General features: G+C 43.9%; 1 protein-coding gene across 3 annotated transcripts in view; it reads right to left on the reverse strand.

Annotated features, from left to right (window-relative positions):
• Nubpl (nucleotide binding protein like) overlaps positions 1 to 25470 on the reverse strand; it is a 172734-nt gene that overhangs the window by 8793 nt on the left and 138471 nt on the right. For all 3 annotated transcript variants that reach the window (XM_041658428.1, XM_041658429.1, XM_041658427.1), the window contains 2 exons: positions 19086 to 19171; positions 2086 to 2206 (listed from right to left, as the gene is read on the reverse strand). In XM_041658428.1, coding sequence (XP_041514362.1) covers positions 2086 to 2206; positions 19086 to 19171 — 207 coding nt within the window. The remainder of the gene's footprint in view (positions 1 to 2085; positions 2207 to 19085; positions 19172 to 25470) is intronic.

The following is a 25470-nucleotide window of genomic DNA, read 5'->3' on the forward strand; positions in this document are numbered from 1 at the left end:
AATACACTTAAAAACATAACTTAAAAATTCAAACAGCTGTTTTAGAAACAATCAACCGACAGGCCAGAAAAGAATGGGGGTGAGGCTGAGCGAATTCTTGTTGGTTTCAGTTCCTCATCCCAGTTCCAACCTCCTCATAAGCACACGCTTGCTGCAGCTCACAGATCTCGCTGGGGTTCCCTGACTGTGTTAAGTAGGTGAGTGGGACCTCCTGACTTCCTTTCCTGTGACAATGTGGCGAGGCTCTTCCATAGAGTGTCCAGCAGTCACAACTTCTGACACACTTTTAGGTCGTCATACATTTGTGAGCAGCTACTGAAGAGAGAACTTCCAGTCTCCAAATAAATGACTTAGAAAACTGTCCTGCTCGTTCTAAGTTAGGGAATTACAGTGCCAGCATAATTCAATAATGTCATTATAATTACACATTTGTTTATTACATAAGTGAAAGTCAATCTGTTACATTATTATGCAGATTTGGAAAACTGAACTTTCTAGGTTAAATAAAAAGAGTTTCAGAATATAATTAGTGGCTATAATTATAGTAATGTATCAAAATATATCATTAGCATTCACCTGGCATTGTAGTTGCTACTACAGAGCAATGAATAATAACAATAATATGTTTAGCACTAACTTTCAGAAACTTACAATAGAGAATGTTCTGAAATCCTTTCATCTCTAAAGGATCTTAACTTCCAGCTACCTGAAGCCAGTACCTGAGCTAGTCTCTGCTCAGAACAGAAGCTCATTCATGACTGCCATAGAGAAGCACATTGCCTTCAACATCCATAGCTTGCTTGTGGATTTTTTGGAAAATTATGTTTTACCCCAAATCTGTTTTTTCCCCACTCCTCACATGATTTTTCTCTTCCTACACTACAATCAAGCTAACTACAGCCCTTTAAAAGATGACTTCAGACCATGGTACTCGGATCACATCTCTTTCCTCAAAATGAACATATACACAGTTTTTAATCTGTCATAAAAATCATATCATGAACAAGCCTATTTATTCACAGAGGCCAAGGAGAACTTGATGTATACAGTGGCGCTATGCTAGCACTTCAAAACACAAAGCTCCACACAGCTGCTTAAGTTGCATTCCATGCCAGATTTCACTGCCATCTCTTCCATGAAAGAGCATTCTAAGATCTTCCCTAGAACATCAATATCAAGAGCATGCTAAGGTCTTGCCTAGAACATCAAGATCAAGAGCATGCTAAGGTCTTACCTACAACGTCAAGATCAAGAGCATGCTAAGGTCTTACCTACAACGTCAAGATCAAGAGCATGCTAAGGTCTTACCTACAACGTCAAGATCAAGAGCATGCTAAGGTCTTACCTACAATGTCAAGATCAAGAGCATGCTAAGGTCTTACCTACAATGTCAAGATCAAGAGCATGCTAAGGTCTTACCTAGAACATCAAGGTCAAGAGCATGCTAAGGTCTTACCTACAACGTCAAGGTCAAGAGCATGCTAAGGTCTTACCTACAACGTCAAGATCAAGAGCATGCTAAGGTCTTACCTACAATGTCAAGATCAAGAGCATGCTATGGTCTTACCTACAATGTCAAGATCAAGAGCATGCTAAGGTCTTACCTACAATGTCAAGATCAAGAGCATGCTAAGGTCTTACCTACAACGTCAAGGTCAAGAGCATGCTAAGGTCTTACCTACAACGTCAAGGTCAAGAGCATGCTAAGGTCTTACCTACAACGTCAAGATCAAGAGCATGCTAAGGTCTTACCTACAATGTCAAGATCAAGAGCATGCTAAGGTCTTACCTACAATGTCAAGATCAAGAGCATGCTAAGGTCTTACCTAGAACATCAAGATCAAGAGCATGCTAAGGTCTTACCTACAATGTCAAGATCAAGAGCATGCTAAGGTCTTACCTACAATGTCAAGATCAAGAGCATGCTAAGGTCTTACCTAGAACATCAAGGTCAAGAGCATGCTAAGGTCTTACCTAGAACATCAAGGTCAAGAGCATGCTAAGGTCTTACCTACAATGTCAAGATCAAGAGCATGCTAAGGTCTTACCTAGAACATCAAGGTCAAGAGCATGCTAAGGTCTTACCTAGAACATCAAGGTCAAGGGTCTGTGCTAGTTTTCTTGCTCCATCAGCACCAAAAATATGGGTTTTGTGTTTACATTTTGGACACTGGAAGACACTCATGTTTTGGACAAGGCCAAGAACCTAGAATAATAAAAACACATTAAAATTGAAAATACAGCACATCATAGTTTACAATTTTATATATTAATTATAGCATGTAATTAATTTACTGGGCACCTAGTAGTGGTATATTGTGAGCATGGCAGGGCTCTCTGCTCTTGTGGAGCTCACAAGCAAGTGAGAGATGAGGACAGGTCACTAACATAGCCATAAATGCTAAAAGGGGATAACAGAAGCTAAAATGCTTGGCCAGGGCAGAATTCTCAGAGACCATTGTTGCTTCAGGGACAGTAGGTAGGCAACCTGAGAGGCAGTGGTGTCTGCAGCCAAGACACAGTCAGGAGCAGGAGCACAGCCATGGCTGCAAATGCAACAGTCGTACATAGCTGGTCATGAAGTGGGTGGTGGGGTCACAGGGAGGTGAGGAGGGCCAGGGTCACAGGGAGGTGAGGAGGGTCAGGGTCAGAGTTAAATCACTGGAGTAACTTGCTGTCTGCTCTAGCCTCTTCAATTTCTGTCACTGTCTCTGTCTGTCTGTCTGTGTCTCCTCTCCCCCTCTTTCTATTCTTCTTGACCAACACAAAGTGACCAACTTCCTCCTCTGCATGCTCCCCAAGCACATGGAGCCAAGCAACTGTGGACTGACCCCTCTGAGTCTGTGAACCAAGTTAAGCCTCTCCGTTCCTTCAGGTATTTTAGTCATAGCAACGAGAACAGCGACAAATCAGAAGATAGGACATTAATGCTCATGAGACACAGAAACAACAAAGATTTCTGAAGTGGTAAGCGAAGGCACGTGGGGAAAATGCAGCTGTGATGACAATGTGCTGAAGAACAAGAGGGGAGAAACAGGAACAGGTGACGGAGGACAACAGTCCACAGTCGGCAGCTAACACATTCCGGGCTCTTTTAAGTCACGTTCTGGAGTAAGTGCAAGGACAGTGTTCCTTTCTCCACACACAAACCCTGATTAGTGACGGTTTTTATCATCCCCACTCTTCAGCTGAGGAAACTGAAGCTAGCAGAAGACACTTTAGCTCTTACTGCTGCTATTTGAATAAAACTTTAAAATTTCACCAACAGTTCCCATCTCCTTCTTTTTCCCAGGCTTTAGGCATAAAATAGACCTTTAAGAAACTTTATTACCCAACAGTACCACTGAATAAGCAAACAGGTCTTGCAAATGTCATCTGCATCCATGCACCTTGCAGTCTCACTCATAGGAATTTAAACAGTGGCTCTCTTCTGGACTAAGAACGCAGAGCTTCACGGGCGAGAGTGTAGATAGGGATAATTGTATCTGTGCCGTCCTATCTGCTCCACCATAGACCCTCGCTGCAGGAGAGTATTAGATCTTTTGCATTTTAAATGAAGACTAGCATTGACAGCCCATGATGGCACTGATAGACAACAGTGATAAGATTGATTATTGCTTCTGAAAGGAGGAACAGAGAAGATAAAGGCTGTCTACACACAGTGGAGGAATCTGTGCAGCGCAGAAGCAGTGGAGGAATCTGTGCAGCGCAGAAGCAGTGGAGGAATCTGTGCAGCGCAGAAGCAGTGGAGGAGTCTGTGCAGCGCAGAAACAGTGGAGGAGTCTGTGCAGCGCAGAAGCAGTGGAGGAGTCTGTGCAGCGCAGAAACAGTGGAGGAGTCTGTGCAGCGCAGAAGCAGTGGAGGAGTCTGTGCAGCACAGAAACAGTGGAGGAGTCTGTGCAACGCAGAAACAGTGGAGGAGTCTGTGCAGCACAGCTTTTCAAAGCAGTTCATACACAGTCTTTGGCTGATGCAAAGTAATACGAAAAATAAAGCACACCATGTTTTGGGAATTCAACACTACCTCCAGAAGGCTAGGAGAAAACACAGCTCAATGTCATAGGTTTGTTTGTTTATCGACTGTGACTACATAATGTCCCCATTGCTTGGGCAGTTTAACTGCCATTTAGTTGAATGTTATATATACCCTGACTTTAGGGCTTTCAACATAAACATAAAAAACACTACTCAATAAGAGAGAACACGAAAAACACAAATACAGTGAAAATCTAGGTTGCTGCATTTTAATATAGAGAACAGGAGGAGCACTCTTAATCTGGAAGCTCTTAGCCCCACGGCATAGAGGCGTAGCATGAATGTACCTGCAGTTTCTGCGGTTCACCTCTCATGATCACACTATCCTCCGTGGACTACAGAAACACCCAGATGCATTCTCTGCAGACCGCTCAAATGTCACAGACATAAAATATACAGATATAACCAAATAGCATTTAATGTGCACTTACATGCCAGTAACTGGGCCAGCCCCAAGGGAGAGCCTACAGTGGAGCGAGCAGAGCATTAAAGCTCGAACTGTAATTGGAGAAATGGATTGAACAAAAAAGATTTGTCCTGGAAGTAAAGTACAGAGTGTTATAAGAACAGAGTGGAGAGGATTTATTGACTCCAGCATCTGAGACAGTTTCGTTGAGGAAAGATCTGACCTAAAAGTTACAGAAAAGCCAGGCAAAAACAAGGAAAGAAAAACATTTATTCGTGAGTAGGAAGTACACGTCTCCCGTTGGAAACTGCAAGGTGGGTTGGGGTATGACCTGCAGCTGAAGGGTAGGACATGCGTGAGTATTCAGATGTCTGCGCTCTGCAAGTGCGAAGAGCAGCCATGAAAGGGTTTGGGTGGCAAAGGCCCCCATGCCTATACCCACAGTAATTTTATTCAGAGGTTTAAAAACAACATGCTATGATGAGAAATGAAAATGAGTTTGTCTTTGTTTATTTTTCTTAAACAAACACAAAGTCAGGACCACGTGCTCAAAAATCAATCGTGTGGGAGGTGATCACCTGTCTGAAATACAGCCAGTTCTCCTCCTGGGCACAAAGTAGGGATTTTTCTGCTTTCCAGTTAGGTGAGGACACACAGCATGTCTAGGCCAAAGTAATGTGGGCAGAAATACCTGCATCACTTATAGTGAAGATCTCGGGGATAACTCCCTCTTCTGTCCTCTTTGTCCTGGCGCCCCAACAGTGGCTGCTTTGTCAGTACCGATGCCATAGTTGAGTACCACACAGAGAAAATAGACACACGGGAAAAGAGAATCCAGCTACCGTTGACTAAAGCCACCAGATAGTTACTGATACTCAGAACCCCACCTTGCCTTAGCTCATATAAAGGGAGGGAAAAAAAGAATTTTCTTTTTTTTTTTATGATTTCCGTGTAATGTCATTTTTGTAATTTATTATGAAAATAACATAATAATACTACAAAATACATGTGCTATAACACATAAACATATATATAAAGCATAAATATGTTTTGGGATATATGAAACACTGATGGGGGAGAGTCTTCTGTTTTGAGTTGTTTTCGTTGGTTAAATAAAGAAACTGCCTTGGCCCTTTGATAGGACAGAAAATTAGGTAGGCGGAGTAAACAGAACAGAATGCTGGGAGAAAGAAAGCAAAGTCAGGCAGTCGCCATGATTCTCCCACCCTCTTGTAATAGGAGTGGCGGGGCTGCATTCCTGGCACCCAGCTGCCCGCACGGCTAGCTTTACCCGAAATAATTACACGGAAACTGTATTCTTTTAAACACTGCCTGGCCCATTAGTTCCAGCCTCTTATTGGCTAGCTCTTACATATTGATCTAACCCATTTCTAATAATCTGTGTAGCCCACGAGGTGGCTTACCAGGAAAGATCTTAACCTGTGTCTGTCTGGAGTGGGAGAATCATGGCGACTCCCTGACTCAGCTTCTTTCTCCCAGCATTCTGTTCTGTTTACTCCACCCACCTAAGGGTTGGCCTATCAAATGGGCCTAGGCAGTTTCTTTATTAATTAACCAATGAAAGCAACAGATTAGAAAAAAATCACTCCCACATCACCACCTGACACAGATGCAGGTTAAGATCTTTCCTGGTAAGCCAGCTCGTGGTGCTACAGAGAATATTAGAAATGGGTTAAAGCAAGCTGTTAGAATTAGCCAATAAGAGGCTAGAACTAATAGGCCAGGCAGTGATTAAAAGAATACAGTTTCCATGTAATTATTTCAGGTATAAAGCTAGCCGTGCGGGCGGCCGGGTGCTAGGAACGTAGCCTGCCGCTCCTTATTACAACAAAACACCATCTGACAAAGGTGAAATTAAAAGAAATGAAAACCAAACCCTCTCGTGAGGGTTGGAACACTGAGCTCTCATGGATAGTGGTACTGAGGGTAAACACCCCGATACTGCTTCCTCATCTGCCTGAATAAACTAACTGCACTTGACTAGAATTTCTGTCTCAAGACCTTCACCCATATGCCACTTGGCTTCATTATTAACAGCAGCAGCAAAGGTGGCTGTAAGGGAACAGCATGGAGTCCAGAAGTGACCTCTGTGTGAACGTCACAGCTGTATAATGGGAAGGACACAGCGCTTGCACATTAGCTGGGTGCCACAGGAAGCTGGCATACCGTGGCCCACCATTTACACCACACAGACACTAACTTTATGTAAACCAGAAGCTCTCAGGAGAACCCAACCGGGGACACTCACAACCACAGGGGCAGACAGAGAAACACTAGAGATAAGCCGAAGCACCTACAGTTAAACAGGACTCTAACAATATGAAGAACAAGCAGGTGCCATTGAAAGGAAGGGGAGACTAGAGAGCAGGGCATGCCTTCTACAACACAAGCTTCGCATTAGACTTTCTATTGGAAACAATCAATAAAGCCAGACAACACAATGAGAGACAGGTAAAAGCTTTTCAAGTATCTCATCAAAGAAGACATCCAAAGCAATCTGAGTTAGAAAAAAATGAGCACCAGTACGATCAAAACCAAACCCAAGAGAAAACACCCACGGCCGTGAGGAGGAACAGCTCAGGCTTTGGCTGCTGGCCTTCTGTAAAGCTGCAAAGCCGTCGGGCCATATCTACCCACTGACTTAGACTAGGCCCACTCCAGGTAGCAAACCAACCCAGATGCGAGCACATCACAGTGGGACAGTTGGGAAAGTGCCCAGATGTTCATTAAGGGTCAAGCGGGCACATTCCTGCATGTCCCCACAGTGCAGCAAATCAGGAGGCACAGCCACTGTCCACCATCAATGCGACATTTGTGGTCATGACCAGGCAAACTGCATCAGGTTCATGATGACAAGCACTGTGCCACCCCAGTCACAGGAAGCTCACGGACAGGCCAGACTCCAGCTTCATGAGCTGTGTTCCATGTGAGGAGAGTGGAAGGCAGTAGGCCCTGGGTTCCATTTACTTTGAAGTGTTACTTCCCTTGACCAACTCCCAACCTTAAAAACCACCATTTTATTCTCTTCCCCTGTGAGTTAAGCACTTTAGATCTTATATATAGCTGAAATCATGAAGCATTTGTCTTTCTGTGCCTGGCTAATTTTACTTCAAATGATGCCCTCCAGATTTATCTATATTGTTGCAACAACAAGACTTTTCAGGCTGAACAGCGTTCCACTGTGAATATAAATAATGATCTTTAGTTGCTCATTTGTTGGTGGTCATTTACACTGGTCCCACATAATGGTGTCTGTGAATAACACTAAAAAGAACTTAAGAGTGCAGGCATGTCTTTGGTATGCTGACATTAGTTCCATAGGATCTTGTGGCTTTCCTCTTAACAGAAAAGACAATTTGAAAGGGCTGGAGAGATGGTTCAACAGTTACGATCAAGTACTGTTCCTGCAGAGGACTAGTGTTTGGTTTCCAACACCCTGGTCAATTGTCCGTAACTTACAGCTGACAGCTACCTGTAACTCTAGCTCCAGGGGACCCTATGCCCTCTTCTGGCCTCCATGGACATCTGAACTCTTATATGTTCATACCAAGAGACACACAATTAAAAACAAAGTCTTTGAAGGTTTACACAGCTCTATATACTCTCATGATGCTGTAGTAATTTACATTTCCTCGAGCCATGTGCAGGACTCTTCCTCTACTTCTCCTAGGCCTGTCCATTCTCTTGTAGAGCATCCTCCAACAACCCCGCTCAGAGGTTTTCCTTTGCATTTCTGACAATTAGTGATGTCCAGAACTTTTCACAAACCCAATGATCATTTCGAAGTCTTTTTTGCACTCTTTCCCTTGCAGCTGGATTTTGAGTTCTTTGCATATTTTGATAGTAGCCCCTTATGCTGGTTGGTTTTTAATCAACTTGACACAAACTAGATATCTGGGAAGAGGGGATTTTAATAGAGATTATGTCTACATAAGATCAGCCTGCAGGCAAGTCTGGGAGGCATTTTTTTGACTAACGATTGACGTGGGAGGGCCTTTCTCACCAAGAGTGGTGCTAACCCGGGGCAGGTCCTGGGCTGTATAAAAAAGCAGACTGAGAAAGCCAGTGAGCAGCATCCCTGCATGCTTTCTGCTTCTGTTACTGCCTCTAGGTTCCTGCTTTGAGTTCCTTCCCTGAACTCTTTCAATGATGAACTGTGATGTTGGAGTGTAAGAAGAAATAAATACTCTGCTTCCCAAATTGTTTCTGGTCATGTTTTACCACAGCATTAGAAACCCTCACTAAGACACCCCTTACCACACACATAGTTTGAAAACACTTTACCCATTTCACAGTTTGTCTCTCTTCCTGTCAATTGCTTTCTTACTTATGGTGATGCAACACCGTTTTCCCATTTCTATATCTGTTACCTCCAGAAGGTCCCTGCCCAGAGGAAGGTCACAGGGTAGCTTTTCTCAGGTCTTCTTCTAATAGGGCTATAGTCTCACCCCTTATACTTATGCCTATAGACCATCTGAAGTTGGCTTCTGTACAAGAGTGAGACAGGATCTAAATTAATTCTTTTCAGGTGATACCCAGTTGTCCCCGCACCATCTATCAATGAGACTGTTCTTTCTCCATTGCATTCTTGACAGTTTGGTTTAAAACCAGAGAACAAATGCATGTATTTATTTCAGAGCAATTAGTTGCTCTGTTTCTTAACTACAAACAATACTAAAGATTCCTTGAGCTACTCACTCACAACAGTGTCTTTTCTGTACGCACATTTAGCTCAACAGTTGTTTTCAGACAGGCGGTGCTCACAGGACTGAAGAGATGCTCAGTGGTTAAGAGTGGACACTACTCTTGCACAGGACTTGAGTTTGGCGCCCGGCACCCACACCAGGTGGCTCTCAACCACCTATAATTCCAGCTCCTGGGGACTGGGTGTCTTTCTATGGCCTCTGTGGGCACCTATGCTCAGGTGCACGTAATCCACACTTGTCTCTGACAGCCAATAATTACAACTCTTAAAAATTCTCCAAAGAAGTGATCATAAGAAGAATGGTTTAATAAGGCGTTAAGAACAAATAATGGAGATGATGTGATATTGGGCGTCTGTGAACCAGGACCCAGAACCTTGTGCTCCAAATGGAAGCTTTCCATAGAAGCAAAGAAAGTAGGGTAAGATTACGATGTGCTCCCGGAAGAGACAGCCTCCTGCTCTTACCTAACACTGCAGTGCACACCTGAGACATCTACCCCCAGAAAAGTTCCAAAATGACAGGATCGTGCAGTCCATCCACAAGGTAGCCATGAACACGTACATGCTCACACACGTAGGAACACAATCAAAAGTTGTGTATGCTTGTGAAGTGAGCACACTCATGTTACCAAGGTTCTGTTAAGAAAACTTCTCCAAAAAGCATACAAACCTGCTTTTTAATACAATAATTTTATCTGATCTTGAATTTTATAGGAATGAATTATACAACGAAGCCCTTTTCTCTCCATGTGATTCATCTAGTTAAGCCATTTATTTGCAATGCATTTTTAGAGAGCCCCAGCATTCTACAATCTCCTCTTCTATTACTGCACATATGGGCTATTTCTAAGCTTTGGATGTTGTAAATTTGCTTCTATGAATGCTTTTACATTTTCTTTTTAAAGTCTGAGTAGCAGATTATACCCAGATATCATTCCTACAGTGGCTTGAATTTGCATTGCCATAATTGTGAACAAAGTTGAGCACATTTTACATGGTTTTTGGTCATTTGTATGTCAGCTTTCACAATGTGCCTATTCAGGCATTCTGCCTGCTTTTGCAAACTATTATTCTTTTCTTACTGAACAGTAACAATTCCCAGGGGAGGGTGGCAAGGTGGCTCAGTGGGTAAAGGCCTAAGTTCGATCCTCAGAACCCATATAAAGTAGGAAGAAGAGGACCAACTCTACAAAGTGGTTCTCAGATGCTCACACAGGCATCATGGAATAGGAATTTCCTGTCCACATTATGCACGTGTGTGTGCACACACAAAAATCTTTTATATGTCTTTTTATAATTTTTAAATAGCTTTCATCTCAAATTTATATTTTTAATGCATGGTTAAACTTAACTTGACCTGTTTTATTTTTACATTAAAAAATACAGCTACCCCAAAATTTAAAGTAACACTTACAGCTTTCTTTGTATTTCCATTGGATAGTGCTACCCTAGACAAAGTCTGACCATGAGTGTACTTTGGAAGTCACCCTATCTAGTGTCAAATGTACAAAGCTGTAAGAAAACATTTAACCAGGGTCTGAGATTTATTATAAGTATTTTAATTAATTGATTAGATTTACTGTTAATATTGTTATCACTGTGTGTTCATGTGTGCTAAGGTCACACATGGAGATCATAGGGCAACTCTATGATATCAATTCTCTGCAGTCATTTATGTGTATATATATGCATACATATGTTATTTATGTGAGTATATATGTATAGTTTGTCATATATATATATATTTTCTCTCTAAATAATTAAAAAGGAGAAATCCATAATTAATAAACGCAGACTGCATGACAAATGACTATTTAGGACAGGGCTAGCTATGGGAAAGTCTGCAGGCAAAGTATGAGCAAGGAGCTTAGAAGCCACTGTGCTCCTGACAAGAGAGCATCCTCCAGCCACTGGGGCCTGGATAGGGCAGCCAGCAGTAACTAGGAAACATCTAGAACGTCCACATTCCAGTTCTGTTCCGAGAGATTCTTCTCCTAAATAGGAAAGAAGCGATGTCTATATGAGCCACGCTAAAACAAAACAGCTTCCCACCTTGTGAGTGCTTTAGACACCGCTAAGCTGTTTATGTTTATTGAAGGGCTGCTGTGTGTGTCCTCTGATAGCAGACACATTAAAACAGCAGCTTTCTGCTGCCTTCATTTACATAATGCCACGGAGCTGCAGCTGTAAGCACGCTCAATCATGTTTAATGCCTCACCAAAGTATGAGCTCCTTTCTTCCCTTTTACCTCGGCTAGTTTTACGGGAAGAAAGCAAATATTACATGCCTGACTACCGCCAGCCACGTCCCCCATCTCACATGTTATTCCAGCATCATTCCCAGCCATCACGAGCTCAGAACGCCACTTCTTTTATTAACGTTTTAAAATGGATTCTCTTGAAATACCAACATTGCTCTGAATATTGGATTTTTGTGTCTAAATGTACTGAATTAAGTAGGCTCAAAATTTTAATATCTTCTTTCTATTTTAAACCCTGACTCGGGAAAGCAACAAGTAAGACTGTCAGGCCACGACATTAAAAGCTACGTTTTAAGAAGTACAGTGTGGTGGGTGGGCAGGGCATGGCACACTGCTACGTAGAGAGATGGATAGTGACATGGAAATAAATTAGATTTGTATTGGCCCTGCACCTGAATGGGGTATGCACCTGAATGAAGCATGCACACATATGCCATTTAGGATTTTAAAAGTGAGATGGGTGCTCTTTTTTTTTTCCTTTACAGGATACAGAAAGAACGAACAGGGAAGCCTGTGTCTACACACCTCCCAGAGACCAGAGAAGCAGCCATGGTCCACGAGGTACAACTTTTTGGGACCTTGCATTCTTAAGTCTCTAAAAGGAGGGTTTACACTGGCTTCTGACGTCTGCTACAGAAACAGTAACAGTCAGAGCCACCAATCATAGTACTATACGCTAAGTAATGTAAGTGCTGGATACACAATCTTATTCAATTGCCATTATGACCAGCAGAGTGGGGATTACGGCCCCTGTTTCATGGATGAGAACCCTGATGCTGACTTATCTGCTCGAGGTCACATCGTAAATTACACAGCTACAGTTCGGTCTAGGTCACTGATGTGTGTGTGGAAACAGGGTGACGAGTAAATGGACTGAGGGACTTTACTCAGGAAGAAGTGGCCTTCATAATGACAAGTCAATACAGTCTAGTAGAGCAATTTAACATAATAATTAAAGGCATTGTTACAGATGGCCGACTGCCATCCTCCTCTGCACTAAGGACTTCTCACAGATCATGGTCATGGCAGCGTCCCTCAGGGTCTCCGTCTGCGTCTGGGCTGTCGTCAGAACCCTTGGACCCATGGCTGCAGCTCATTCTTCAGGGCTCCCATCCTCTGCTTTCACTTCCCCACTTGAGCAAGCAGAGCTCAATGAGAGGCGAACACTGGACTCCTAGACTGTCTCTGATAATCCGGGGTGCCCACAGTACCAGCCTCAATTCTGGATGGGCTGCACAACTCACAGGTGAGAATGTGAGCCCTGGAAAGAACAGACTGCCTGAGGGTGCCTAGTGGAGCTCAGCACCTCACCAAAGTGTGGATAAATCGATGCAGGTTTCCCTGTAAACTCTCAGGGTGCTGCGAGGGTAAGCTGAGACTCATTCAGTAACTTAGAAAAGGATTCTAGTTTAGAGCACACGAAAACTTTTAAGAGAGCCCATGGAAGGACAGAGGAGCCTGCATCCACTCTCTGAACATAGCTGAGCAAGTGTCCTTGTGGTATGATTAAGCATCCTTTGTGTATTTGTGTATTTGCCCAAGAGTGGTACAGCTGGGTCTTGTAGTGGATCAATGCCCATATTTCTGAGAAACTGCCAATCAGCGTACAAAATGGGAAAAGATTTTTTTCTCACCAACTCCGTATCCAACAGAGGCCTGATTTCCAAAATATATAAAGAACTCAAGAAACTAGATATCAACAAGACAAATAATCCACTTAAAAACTGGGCACAGAACTAAACAGAGAATTCTCAACAGAAGAATCTCAATGGCCAAGGAACTGCTCAACACCCTTAGCCGTCAGGGAAATGCAAATCAAAATGAGTCTGAGATTTCATCTTACACCTGTCAGAGTGCCTAAGATCAAAACCACAAACAACAGCGCATGCTGGAGAGGTTGTGGAGCAAGGGGAACATTCCTCCATTGCTGATGGGAGTGCAAATTTGCACAGCCACTTTGAGGCAATACTTCTTTAAGTACATCTTTATCAGTCTATAACAAAATATCTGAGGATAAATGAAGAAAAGAGACTTCGAGCTCACAGTTCTAGAAATGACAGGATGTGGCACCTGTAATAGCTTAGCTGTCATGAATATCTCATGGCATACAGAAGGGGCTTATGGGAAAGGGGAAATCATTGCAGCAAGGAGGAAACCAGACGGTGATCTGGGTTATATTATTTTAATTAACTGATCCCACTGTCTCTTCTGAGAGCATGCCCAGTGACCTAACAAATATATCTCCTCTTAAACATCCCTCCCACCACCCAGAAAACCAAGCTACCAGTACAGGACCCTCCGAGGGACAAACCACATCAAACTACAGCATCACAGAAAGGAGAAACAGGTGAGAATGAGACCATTTAACAAAGAGAGAGTAAAACTACTTCACCGTCACACCGAGCAGAACACCAGCTCCTGGTAGATTTATTAATGGCAAGCTAACTCCACACGTCCCCTGGACTTCTGCTTGTTTGGTGTGAACCCCAGTAGGCAGTCAACTGCAAGCCTGCCAATTCCATGAGTTTCTCCTTTCCCTGCCACTATTCTGGATCAGGCTCTGACTGCCATCACCTTCATGCTGGTCAGAGAGAAGCCACATTTTACACCTGATCGCCTAGAAAGGCACGTGGATGTGTGTTTATAACAGACAATGTCAGGAAATGAGGGTTTCTCTTAAGAACTTGGGCCAATGCGCTGTAAAACCTTTGGTTATATCTTTTCCTGGGCGATTCATGACCAATGGTGCATCACATTGTGCCGTGACAGCCCTGACCATTTTGCTACTTCCTTACTGCTCCATGCTTTCTTGGCTCTTTCTATTAATCTCCAGCAGATTAAAACATTTTAAAGATCCAGCCTAAGTGCATGTTCCTCCTGGCCAGCTTTCTATGGGCTCCCTCAGTCCAGATCCCAGTCGCAGACAAACCAAGCAATGCTCAACACTGCTGTACTTGCCTGAGTTTTCAGATTTACATATCCTTAACAGGAAGGATCCTACCAAGTCCATTCGTCTAGCACATATTTAGTGAGCAGCTACATGTTCAGACGCAGACCGAGGTGGGTGGTCCCTCCATCAACAGAGCTTATTGTGGAGCTGTCTCTGCGAAAGGGGAAGAGTACAATGAGGCCAGAGAGAGGGCATGTTCTCTTAGCTAACAACGCTATGCCAAGTCCCCAAGAAAAAGTCCACTTGTCTAGCCTGGTACCTAAGGATGGAAAAAAAGAGATTTCCGAAGTGACACCGAGGGTATAGTGTGCCCAGGTGGGAAGTGGCACGCTGAAGACCTCGAGGACACCTGGGGTGCAGGAAGGCTGCAGAAGTGGAAGGCCACGGTGGCTGTGACAGAGGAAACGGCAGAGCAACCTATGCCCAGGGGAGGATGAACAGTGGGCAGTGGGTGGCATCGACCCTGGGTCACAGGGACAGTATGCCTTTGTGCCAGGTGACTGAGATGGGCAGGATGGTTAGGGCAGGCTCTCTTACCACCCAGGAACTTTTGGACTCTTCTAGGAAGACAGACAGACAAACCTGCAATAGGGTGAGAGGTGAACTGGACATGTGGACAAGGAAATAAAATCAAGCATTGTTAACTTTAGGTGGCACATTGAGGGGGAAATGAAACTCCCCAGGGCAAGGAACTCCGGGGCTGAAATCTGAAAAGTGAACATGGGTTTCCGAGGATGGAAATGACTTCGTCATGCAACAGATCACCACGTCCAAAATTAGAGTCTGAAAAGAAGCAAATAAAAGAAAAGCTTTTCCAACACTAGCCCACGGGCCCAGAAAAGAATGTTTTCTTATTCTCAGAATGCAGGGCCCCTTTGACATCACAGAGTTAACCAACAGGTCAAAAGTACTAAGAGAAAGGCACTGTTTTTCTTTCTGACATCATCATAGAAGGTTACGGTCCATGCTAGTCAGCTTTTGTCAACTTGACCTAAGCTAGAGTCACCTGGGAAGAGGGACCTCAGCAGAGTGATTACTAATTATTACTAATTACTAATTGATACAGGAGCGTCCCACCCCCGTGGGCTTGGGCTGTATCAGAAAGGTGGCTAAGCAAGCCAGGAGAAGCGAGTCAGTGAGCACCCCTCCTCCATGGTTTCAGCCTTGATTCCTGCCTTAGCTCCCTCAGTGATGGACAGTGGCCCTTACAATGAGATAAACCATTTCCTCCAGGGTTGCTCTTAGCCATGGCACTTGCCATGGTAATAGAAACCAGACTGGAAAGCAGCGCTCCACATAAAGGACACTGAGTAGCCGCACATAGGCATGCGTGGAACACATCCGCTAACAACTGTTTGTTGAGTTAAAGTCAGGCGAGCCCTTATGTAACGAAGAAGAGAGTAAACACACTTTGGGGTACTTTTCAGGAGCTGAGCTAGTTCCCAAGAAAGGACCGAGTAAGAAAATCCCTGGGAGGCCAAACACTCACGTGGTGAAACAGCAGCAAGGTGCTGTTGGGAAAGGAGGTAACAAAAGTGGGTCAGAATGATCCATACATAAATTACTCATTATTAAAAAACGGATAAGGCTAAACATTCTTACATTTTTGAAAAACAGTCTACCTACAAATTCTGCTATAATAAGGAATTGTTATAGTTCTTTATCATTTCAGGCAGAGGGCAAAATTTAATCCTTCATCTTTTTCCTCCTTTCCCAAGCTATGCATTGAGTTAAGAAATAATTTAAATTAACTTCAAAACGTTCTTGCAGACATCAACTAAACTCTGTCCATACCAATGAATTCCAATGACATCACTGTTGCCATGGTAACTAATGTACTTCAAAAGGAGGGAAAACAGAACAAGACTGAAAACCAGGGAAAGGGAAAACAGATCAGCATCACCCTTGCATTTGTGGAACACGTTTTAATTCCAAACGCTTTGCCATTTCTTAGACTCTGGGGCTTTTAGAGCCAGAAGGCTCTCGGGAGTCAGCACAGTTGCCTCTCACTGATAACCAGCCCCACTCCTAGAAGAGACACCATGCTTGTGAGGCTGCACACGGGGCCCAGGTCTGGAAAGTTCTCATTACTGTGAGTCTGTTTTTTGGGTTTAAGAGATGGTTAAGACAGTCTACCTGCTTTTCAACTGTTTTTACAGGACAGAGAGCAGGTGATTAAATCGGGGCCTAAAAAGAGGCTATCACAGAGATACAGCAGGCAGATGTCCAAAATGCAGCGGGAGGAACAATTAGTTCCACGCTGGAAGCAGCCACAGAATGCACAGCTCCAGCGACTTTCATTTCTCGCCATTTAGTTCCAGCACACCCACGACCACATTCTGGCCCTGTCAGGACCCAGAACAGCCCTAACTCTACAAACTAACATCACAAATGTGACCCCAACAGCTGCTTCCACTTCTCGTTAACCCTGGATGCAGCCCCAGGAGCCCACGCAGCCCACCACCCCTCACTTCCTGGTGATATTCCCTCGTTACCATACTGAACGTTCACCCTTCTGAGGCACCTAGCCAGCATACCCCAGCCAGAGTTTAGTGATTAGCCTCTCTTCCTCCGTTGTATTCTGTGGGGATTATCTGGTCCATTCTCTGACTTGGAGACAGTGGGTGGGGGACTGGAGGGGGTGGATGGGAGGATGAGGGGAAGAGGGGGAGGTGGGAGAGATCCATCACAACATATGAGATTTTTTTTCTCATTATTTATAGATCAAGAAGGGTCACAGGCCTCAGAGGAAAATAACACCTGAACTAAAAGTATACATGCTGAATGCGGCAACTATGGTCATGAGACTTTGAACAATCAGAGTCTAGGAAGGGCCCAAGCCATAGCCACTACCATCTCAAATGACAGCAGAAGTTGAATGATCATTTCTGAGGGGAAATGAGAGAGAAAATCTGATTCCTGCTTTTTGAAAACCCATTTCCTTCAAGGGTTCTCTGAGTGTGGAAGCACAGGCAGGGCTGGGCCTCCGCAGGCAGGCAGGGGCTGACCTGAACCGTGGAGCAGCAGTAACAGACCGATGGCACCGAAACCTCATGTTTGCCAGGAAGGGTTAGCGATCACGTGATAACTCAGCACCATCAATTCTGGTAGGAGGCCTCTTCTCTCTTTGCCACTTTATATTTTAACCTCACACCACTCAGGGCCTGCAGTCAGGACTTTATCTAGTTTCTCCCGGAGGACAGTACAGTCACAGGCTCAACACAGGCAACAGGAAACTCCTCAGCCTGCAGTGGCCATGTGGTTACCGTGGCTTTACATTATTTCCAAGCAAAGTTTCAGAGCCTAGAACGCTGGCTCTAAACTGGAGAACCACATCTTTGGGGCTCCCAGAAAAAATAGCTGCAGTCATCTGGGCAGAAAACAGACAGGAGGGCCCCTTTTCAGGTTTCTTCAGTCTCGCCAGTGTCTGTCTGTCCAGTCCGTGCACACAGCTCCGCTCCAGATATGCAGAAGTAGACGCACTGAGGGGAAGATCACCTTGGCTATTCTGTATACGCTGTCTTACGACTCTCAAGGCTCCTCTCAGAGAAGAACACTTAGAACGCGTCCCTGAACTTTTCCTGTGCTGTGGTCTCATTGAAGACTTTGAGAAAAGTTATGAGTTCTTTACATACCCAAACAAACAACATTATCACACTGTTTGTAATGGAGAAGAGGGCAGAAGAGGGCACTATGAGAACCCTGAAGATAATACACGGGCCTAAGGTTTTATACATTGTTACATGTATGTGTATGTGAGCACAGGCGTGCACTGCACAGCGCACATGTAGGTCAGAGGACAAATTTGTGAGTTGGTTCTCTCCTTTCACCTTCACACGAGGCTTCATGAGGTCACAGGATGTGTTTCATCACTCGAGACCAGAGTTTCAAGGCCCTGTTTCTCTTAGCTCTAAAGACCTACTTGGAGAGCCACACGGACAGAAGCATGAGAGGGGTCTTGTTGTAACTGACCTCTGGTACTATTCCAGGGCTGTTGTTGAGACACTGCAGAAGGAAGAACCTTTCCCTTACAGTAAGAGGGGAGTGTGTTTAAGACATAGCTTCTTTCTTACAAGGATCTAGTGAAAGTCTCGTGTGTCTGGTCTCAAGCAAGCAGCTTGTTTTAACCACGTGAGAATGGACAGTGTCTTAATTGGTTACATGCTTTTCCCTTTGGCTGCTAGGAAATTCAGAGCATATTTAAGTTTCTTAATGGTATGCAACTGTTTGCTGACTTTACTTTGGGCTCCATCTGATCTTAATTATTCTTTGTCTACTTTTATTACATTCTTACATTATTTTGTCAAGTACAGAAATACCCCTTAGAAGAACATGGGCTATCTAGAGTTAAAACATAGGCAGCCAGAGGAAAAGGGGTTACCTTCTCACTCCTTCCCCACAGGCCGTCTAGTCTATCAGGAAAGCATTTCCCGAGATGCTCAGGAGACTCTAGCCACATTTGGAGAGCACAGCTCCTTAGAAAGCTTGCGATCCCAGAACCCTGCTTCAGAATATTTCTTGATTGGCATGATGTTTGAACATTTGTGTAGCCTTACATGTGTTCTACAGTAACAGGCAAGACCAACCGGGAGTTTCATGAAGTGTTCTCCAGAAGGCTAAACTAAAACTTGGGTGCCACTTTGCTCATGGTTTGGATCTTAGGCTAGATGGGTCTCACACTTTCACCAGCGAGGGAGTCAATGCTTACAGGCACATGGACTTTCCGAAACATCTCTGCGCCCCTGCGTGCATCCGTCAGCGCAATGTCCTGAGGCGTGGAGACAATCACAGCACCTGAGCGAAGGGGAAATAAAGTGAGGTTATCTCTTAATGCTTGAGGGAAGCTTGCTTCCAACAGGATCTTATCATGTGCTCAGAGTTGGCTACATTACCTGGCCAAGACTCACAAGTTTGACACAAGCAAATAAGAAGGTCGACTTTTTCCATTCCTGCCCTTGACTCCTGGCTTCTAAAATCAGCCGACTGAGCAGCAAGCACAGCCAGAGCAACCTCTTCCCATTCAAACATGCATCAGTGAGACGGTACCAGGCCAGTCTTTCCAGGTACACCCCAGAGAACAAGGATGGCTCACAAAGGACGCCGCATTGTAACAGAAGATGCGCACGAGGCCATGGAGTTCTGACAGAGGGACAAGAAGGAGTACCACCAGGACAAAGGGGCAGTGAGTTTGTGTGTAGGGTCAGGGAGTAGAAGGCAGGGAGAGCAATGGGGAAGGTATCCAGAAAGACGTACTTCCTAAGCTGAGTTTTGAAAGTTGATATTCTGAAGCACACTGTGGCAAATGGTTTGGTGTGTGTGTGTGCGTGCGTGCGTGCGTGCGTGCGTGCGTGTGTGTGTGAAATGCCAAGGGCTATGGTAGAAATATGGATGCAGACTGGTCAGGCTTGAATGGCGACAGAGGTGCTTGGGGTCCCCACCATTACCCTGCCCAGGCAGATGGCCCTGGGATAGCGTTCAGGGGTAAATGCAGGACTGGTTTTCATTACGTAGCAACAATGAAGGCCTGGTATGATTAGCAGATTCTGCAAATCCTTCTAGGATTTTGTGGTTTCTTCTAGAATATTACAGATCACATGTGACCATCAGTTATACCTACACAGAAACACATTTCAGAGCCTAGCAGGATAGTCTATCGGAGCAAATGAAAACAGAGGTAGGAGCAGCAATAAATATCCGATTAGGCAAAGTTAAGTTCAAATGATGCCAGAGTACTGTCTGGTGGTCTAGTGGGAGACGGTAGATAAGAAGAAAGTGGGAGAGGAACCAAGTGACAGCGGCACACCCGTGGGAAGACAGGCATACCAAACTAGAAGAGTAAGATCTCAGGGCAGCTCTCCAACAGGAAACCACAGTCGTCTTGCAATCTTTATCTTTTACATTAATGTCAGTACTTTGGATTTCATTGATTTTTTTTTTAAGTTTTGGTTGTACTTTTTTACTAAACATTTTATCTGTCTATCTAGTATCTATCTATTTATTTTTATCTAGAGGAAATTTTAGATGAGAGGTCTTAGCTATTACTGAAGTTTGAGGTTCATCCTAAGCTGATGGACTGTGTGGACAGGGAATCACTCAACCTATGTGGGCTTCAGTTTCTCCATCCACAGAACGGCACAGTAATCCCTGCTTCCCCGAGCCGCCGCTCTGTGCACCACTAGACACAAATGTCTGATGTGACCAGCCTTGCACCCGACGGCATCATCATACTATGTGTATATTATTAATAAAATGACTCAGACGTTGCCAGGAGGGTCACTCCCTTGCGCCACTGGACAGGCCATCTGACTCAGAAAATGGCTCCAGCTTCCTTTTCTTAATTTCCTTACTAACAAACCCAAAGCCAGCCAGGAGTGCTTTGCTTTAACAAATAATGAATAAGGTTCTGCAAAATTATTCTCTGCACACACGGTGTATTTCTACAATCTGCCACTGTCTAGATTCTGTTATTAATATATTTTCATATTCAGTCATGTGGAAGGAATTAATCCTAGCTCTGGCCTCATCTAGCTGTGACTAATCTCGGGCAAGAAACTCAGGAAGACTCTGGATTTCAGTTTCCTTGACTGCCAAACTGGTATATGTCTTAGACAGCTCCCAAGGTCTCCGACTGTGACCTAGCATTGGCTCCTAACTCTTTCTGAGCCCGGCCCTGTTCAACCTCACTGCCCCGATTATCTTAGTAAGTGGAAGCACTGCCTCTCCTTCATCTCAGGTGATCTCAGATTATTCTCTTCCTCCAGGAACAAGGAGCTCTGTGGACTAGTTCCTCCCAGTAAACAACTCTGCATGGGGTTCTTTACTGCATTAGCTCCCCACTCAGTCACAGGACATAAATGCATCCTTGCTAACTATTCTTGTCTACCATTTGCAACTCATTGATGAACACGGGTTCATGTGTTTTATGGTCAGGATGTTTGTCCTCTAAGGACTGCATCGTTGGAGCCTCAGTCCTCAGTGTAGTGGCACTCTGGTGACAGGACCTTTAAAAGGAAGGGTCCCGTGTCCTACTATCCTGTTTTCTGTGGTTACAAACTCATATCTAAAGATACAAAGGGGGGAACGGGAAAAGCGGGAAGGGGACTTTATCTGGATGCAGGGAATCTAAGCAAGAGGGAGGGGATGGGTATAACACTAGGGTGACTGAAAAGCAATGGGGAAACATGATTTAATGTTTCTTAAATATACATATAATATATAAGTACATGTGCATTTTGGAGATGCCAGTACCATGGGATGATCACCAAGAACAAGTCAATAAGCAGCATTTCTCCTTTGCCCTGAATCAGCTCCACCTCCAGGTTAGCCCTGCTTGAGTTCCTTTCCTGACTTCCTCCAGTAATGAACGGCACTGTGGACGTGTACGCCAAATAAACCCTTTCCTCCTCAATTTGATTTTGGTCATGGTGTCTCATCACAGCAAGAGTGAGCCTTACTAGGACAATGTGTCTACATATATAAGTCATTTAAATGAAGTTATGCCACTAGAGGGGACAAAGTTTTCACCAAGAGCCAAAGGCTATCTAACAAAAACCCCTGTGCCAGGTATGGAAACTTCTCTTTGAGCTGTTGTACAAGGGACTCCAAGAGATACCCCAACCAACATAGGCTATAGGTGTTGTCCTAGACTGTCTCCCAGAACTAGAACCAGACGCGGGACTTGGAGGAATAAGCTGGAACTGACCCGGAAGCCTTCTCCTGAAGGACAAGCTCTCATAGTATTCGAAGGTGCTATGCGAACTGCCAGGGGAGAAAGCAATCCATAGTCCTGCTCACCTGTGACACCTATGAGCCACAACAATGGCTGGATTGGCAAAATATACACAATACTACAGTAGCAGCACCTCTGTCTCAGGGGCAACTAACACCCGTCTAATTGGACTTAAACCCCACTCAATAGGAGGGAAATCATACCTGGTGGAGTAAATCTAGCCAATTACTCATGGCTAGAGAGGTCAGAGATCCGAGAAGAGAACCCACTACTGCCATTTCCCTAAAACAATATCATTTCTAACTGTCCTCTAAATAGTTATCCATATACGTGCAGATATACATAGCTATGACTCGTCACCAAAGAGCCATTCCTGCCACAGATGGAGAGAGACTATTATAGAGATCCACAGCTGGTCAGCGAGCAGAGACTAAGTCATTGTTAGTGCAACACAACCTACACCTAAGGCTCGGGGAAATCACAAAGAAGGGCAGAAAGATTCTAAAAGCCAGACGGTCAGGATTGTCTGCTGTGAGACAGTGTCTTCTATATACAACACTTCCCAGCAGTACCCAAGAACTCACACTAATATGGCTTGACAGAGCATAAAGACAGTACCAATTGACATCCCACCATGGACGGGGCAATTCCACATGGTCTTACTCACAGATGAAGAGCTACAGGTGGTCCGTTCTTGTTGGGAGGGAGACAGCCTCCTCCAGGGATAAGCTTCTGCATAGGCTGTCCAGTCCCAAGTGGTCAGCCCTGGACATAGGCACTTGGTGCAAGCGAAGCTAAGTGGACTCAGCAGGTTATGTCCATGTGTGCGTATGTGTGTATATATATACATACACGTTTGGGGGGACACAGATGGAGCTGGAGGGTGGAGGGGTGAGAGTGATGTAAATGTATTGCTCATGTATGAAATTCTCAGTAGAATAAAGTTATTTAAGGAGGGCTAGAGCCCTGTGGGAGGCAGCAAGAGGACTGTCCTTAGCGGGTTTAAGGCAGTCAGTGCCTTTTTGTGGAGCCTCTCGAGGGCCTTGAGGAGTTGTCATCAATCAGAGAGGAGACTCCTGAATTTCTAGTTTCCTATCTGATGGTTAAATCCCTCCTTTCTGCAATAAGCTCCTGGCATGATGCCTGCTACTGCAATGTAATGTTGCCAAGGGAGCCCCACCAAAGGTCAAGCTTAGATACCTAAGCTTGGCCTTCTAGATTCATGAACTAAATAAATTCTTTTTCTTTATAAAGTACACAGCCTTGTGCATTTGTTACAGCAATGGAAACAGAACAGAGTAATAACCAATTGTATTTATTTTAATTTTTTATCAACCAAAACTAATGACAAAACACCCTGCACAAAAAGGGCCTCTGCAAAAGACGGTGATCTAAGCACCCTCGTTATTTTCAAAGTCGCCTGTCACATTAGAACAGCACGAAATTGTGTTCTGTAACTCTCAACAACCAACTCACTGACTCTCCCTAGACCACAGCATGTAAAAACATACATATTTACACTGGCCCTATTGCACTGAAAGAAGCAGCTTCATTTTTAAAAAAAGAATATAAAAGTGGTTAAAATGTTAAGTTGACATTATTTTGATAGCTGTAAGAGTCTGGAAAAAGATTTAAAACATTTAACTCCAGCATCATTAGCATCTATTCTATCTGAGTTTCTTTGTACTTAGAATAGTGCCATTGAAACAGCAATTGAGAACAATCATTTTTCATATCACCAAATGTCAATATAATATGTAATACACCACAAAAGCTACAAGTTATGTTTATCAAAGATACTTTGGTATAAGATTTTTTAAACAAAAGTAGATACTATTTTGTTGCTGTTGTTGTTTTTAATAACAACGTCCTTAATTCCTACATAGTCTAGTGGCCAATGTCTTGGTCCTTACACAAACACATCCTCTTTCATTGTTCCAAAATGTTTAGCATTTCATATAAGCACCTATTTCAAATAGCCTCTAATAATACTCAGAACTTATGAGAGATGCAGCATAGACAAAGCTTCCAACGAAATGACACTTTAGTCCTTAATCTACACATTATCATCCCAAAATGCAAATTTTAAAGGAACTCTGCCAAGTTTTTCTTGTGATTTATCCCACAGCTTAAAATATGATTTCTAAACTTGATGATACATTTTCTTTTTGCAGTTCTTGACTTTCTAACTTGACAATATTAATTTTTTTTGTTGTTGCTTATAATACATGAAGCAATAGGAAGAAGCCTAGAACTCCTTCTGGTCTGCCATGACTAGTGATGTCATCTCAGGTATCCATGGAGGATCTGGTAGAGACCTGTGCTCCTTCTACTGACTGCAAGGAAATATCAGCAGAGGCAGAAAGAGTGTTTGCAGAAGATGTGACAATCTGGAACATTAAAAGACTATCTCAAGGATCTCATCAAGAATCTCTATTTGCTTTCTAGGGTAGATGTCTAAGCCCAATTATAGAAGGCTGCTTGCGTACACTTTTCACCTTGAACCTTTTACTTTTGGACCAACTAAGATTTACCACCAAAGGCTCAGTGTCTGGTGGATTCCTACAAATATGTACACAACTCACAGAATGAGTACTTGAGTACTGTCTTAATTGTTAAGACTAAAGGAGAATCTAAAAGTGCGGATCTGGATTTGGGTTAGAGTTCGGAGCAATTACACATTTAAAGTTATTTATTTCAGAGGTTAACTGGAACTACTCAACGGCAGAGCACAGCCTGTGGAGCACAGAGCATATCCTGGCTGAGAATCTCAGCATGGGGACATAATAAACATGTACAAAGCCTGCTCGGAATCATGTCTGCAGGACAGAGCACTTGAACGACAGCCAAAGGAGGCGTCTACGGCCATGAGCGCTGCCCTCTGTGTTCACAGTGTTAGTGCTCACTGCTGACTCTACTTCATTTAGATACAGACTTCAGGACAGAGGATCAGCACGCACTGCGGTGGAGCTGGGGGCACAGCGTGTGCTGAGCATAGGCGAGGGCCTCGGTTTCAGCCCCAGCACTGCGTGAGAAAGGCAAACAGAAGAGCCACTCAACCTGTGCTGGTTTAGCATGACGTCACAGACGTGACTGTTAACTGTAGGTCATCACTGCGGGCTCTCTTACGTCTTCTGTCATGAAGCTTTCAACATTTACTACAAAGAATGCCCACTAATACTAGCTATCAGATAAGTAAAATGTGAGTTTCACCTAAACCTACCTCAATCGTGTTCACAGACTATTTCAAAATACAAGCAATTCTTGTATGAGTCACTGTTGCGAGCTTTATGCTTTCCTTATTCAACTAATAATTGACTAGAGTCATAAAACACACCGGCTTTATTAATTTAAACATTACTAT

Source organism: Microtus oregoni, unplaced genomic scaffold (genome assembly GCF_018167655.1).
Source record: "Microtus oregoni isolate MIOR12 unplaced genomic scaffold, Mior012 000009F_ref0000495, whole genome shotgun sequence".
Lineage (NCBI taxonomy): Eukaryota > Metazoa > Chordata > Mammalia > Rodentia > Cricetidae > Microtus > Microtus oregoni.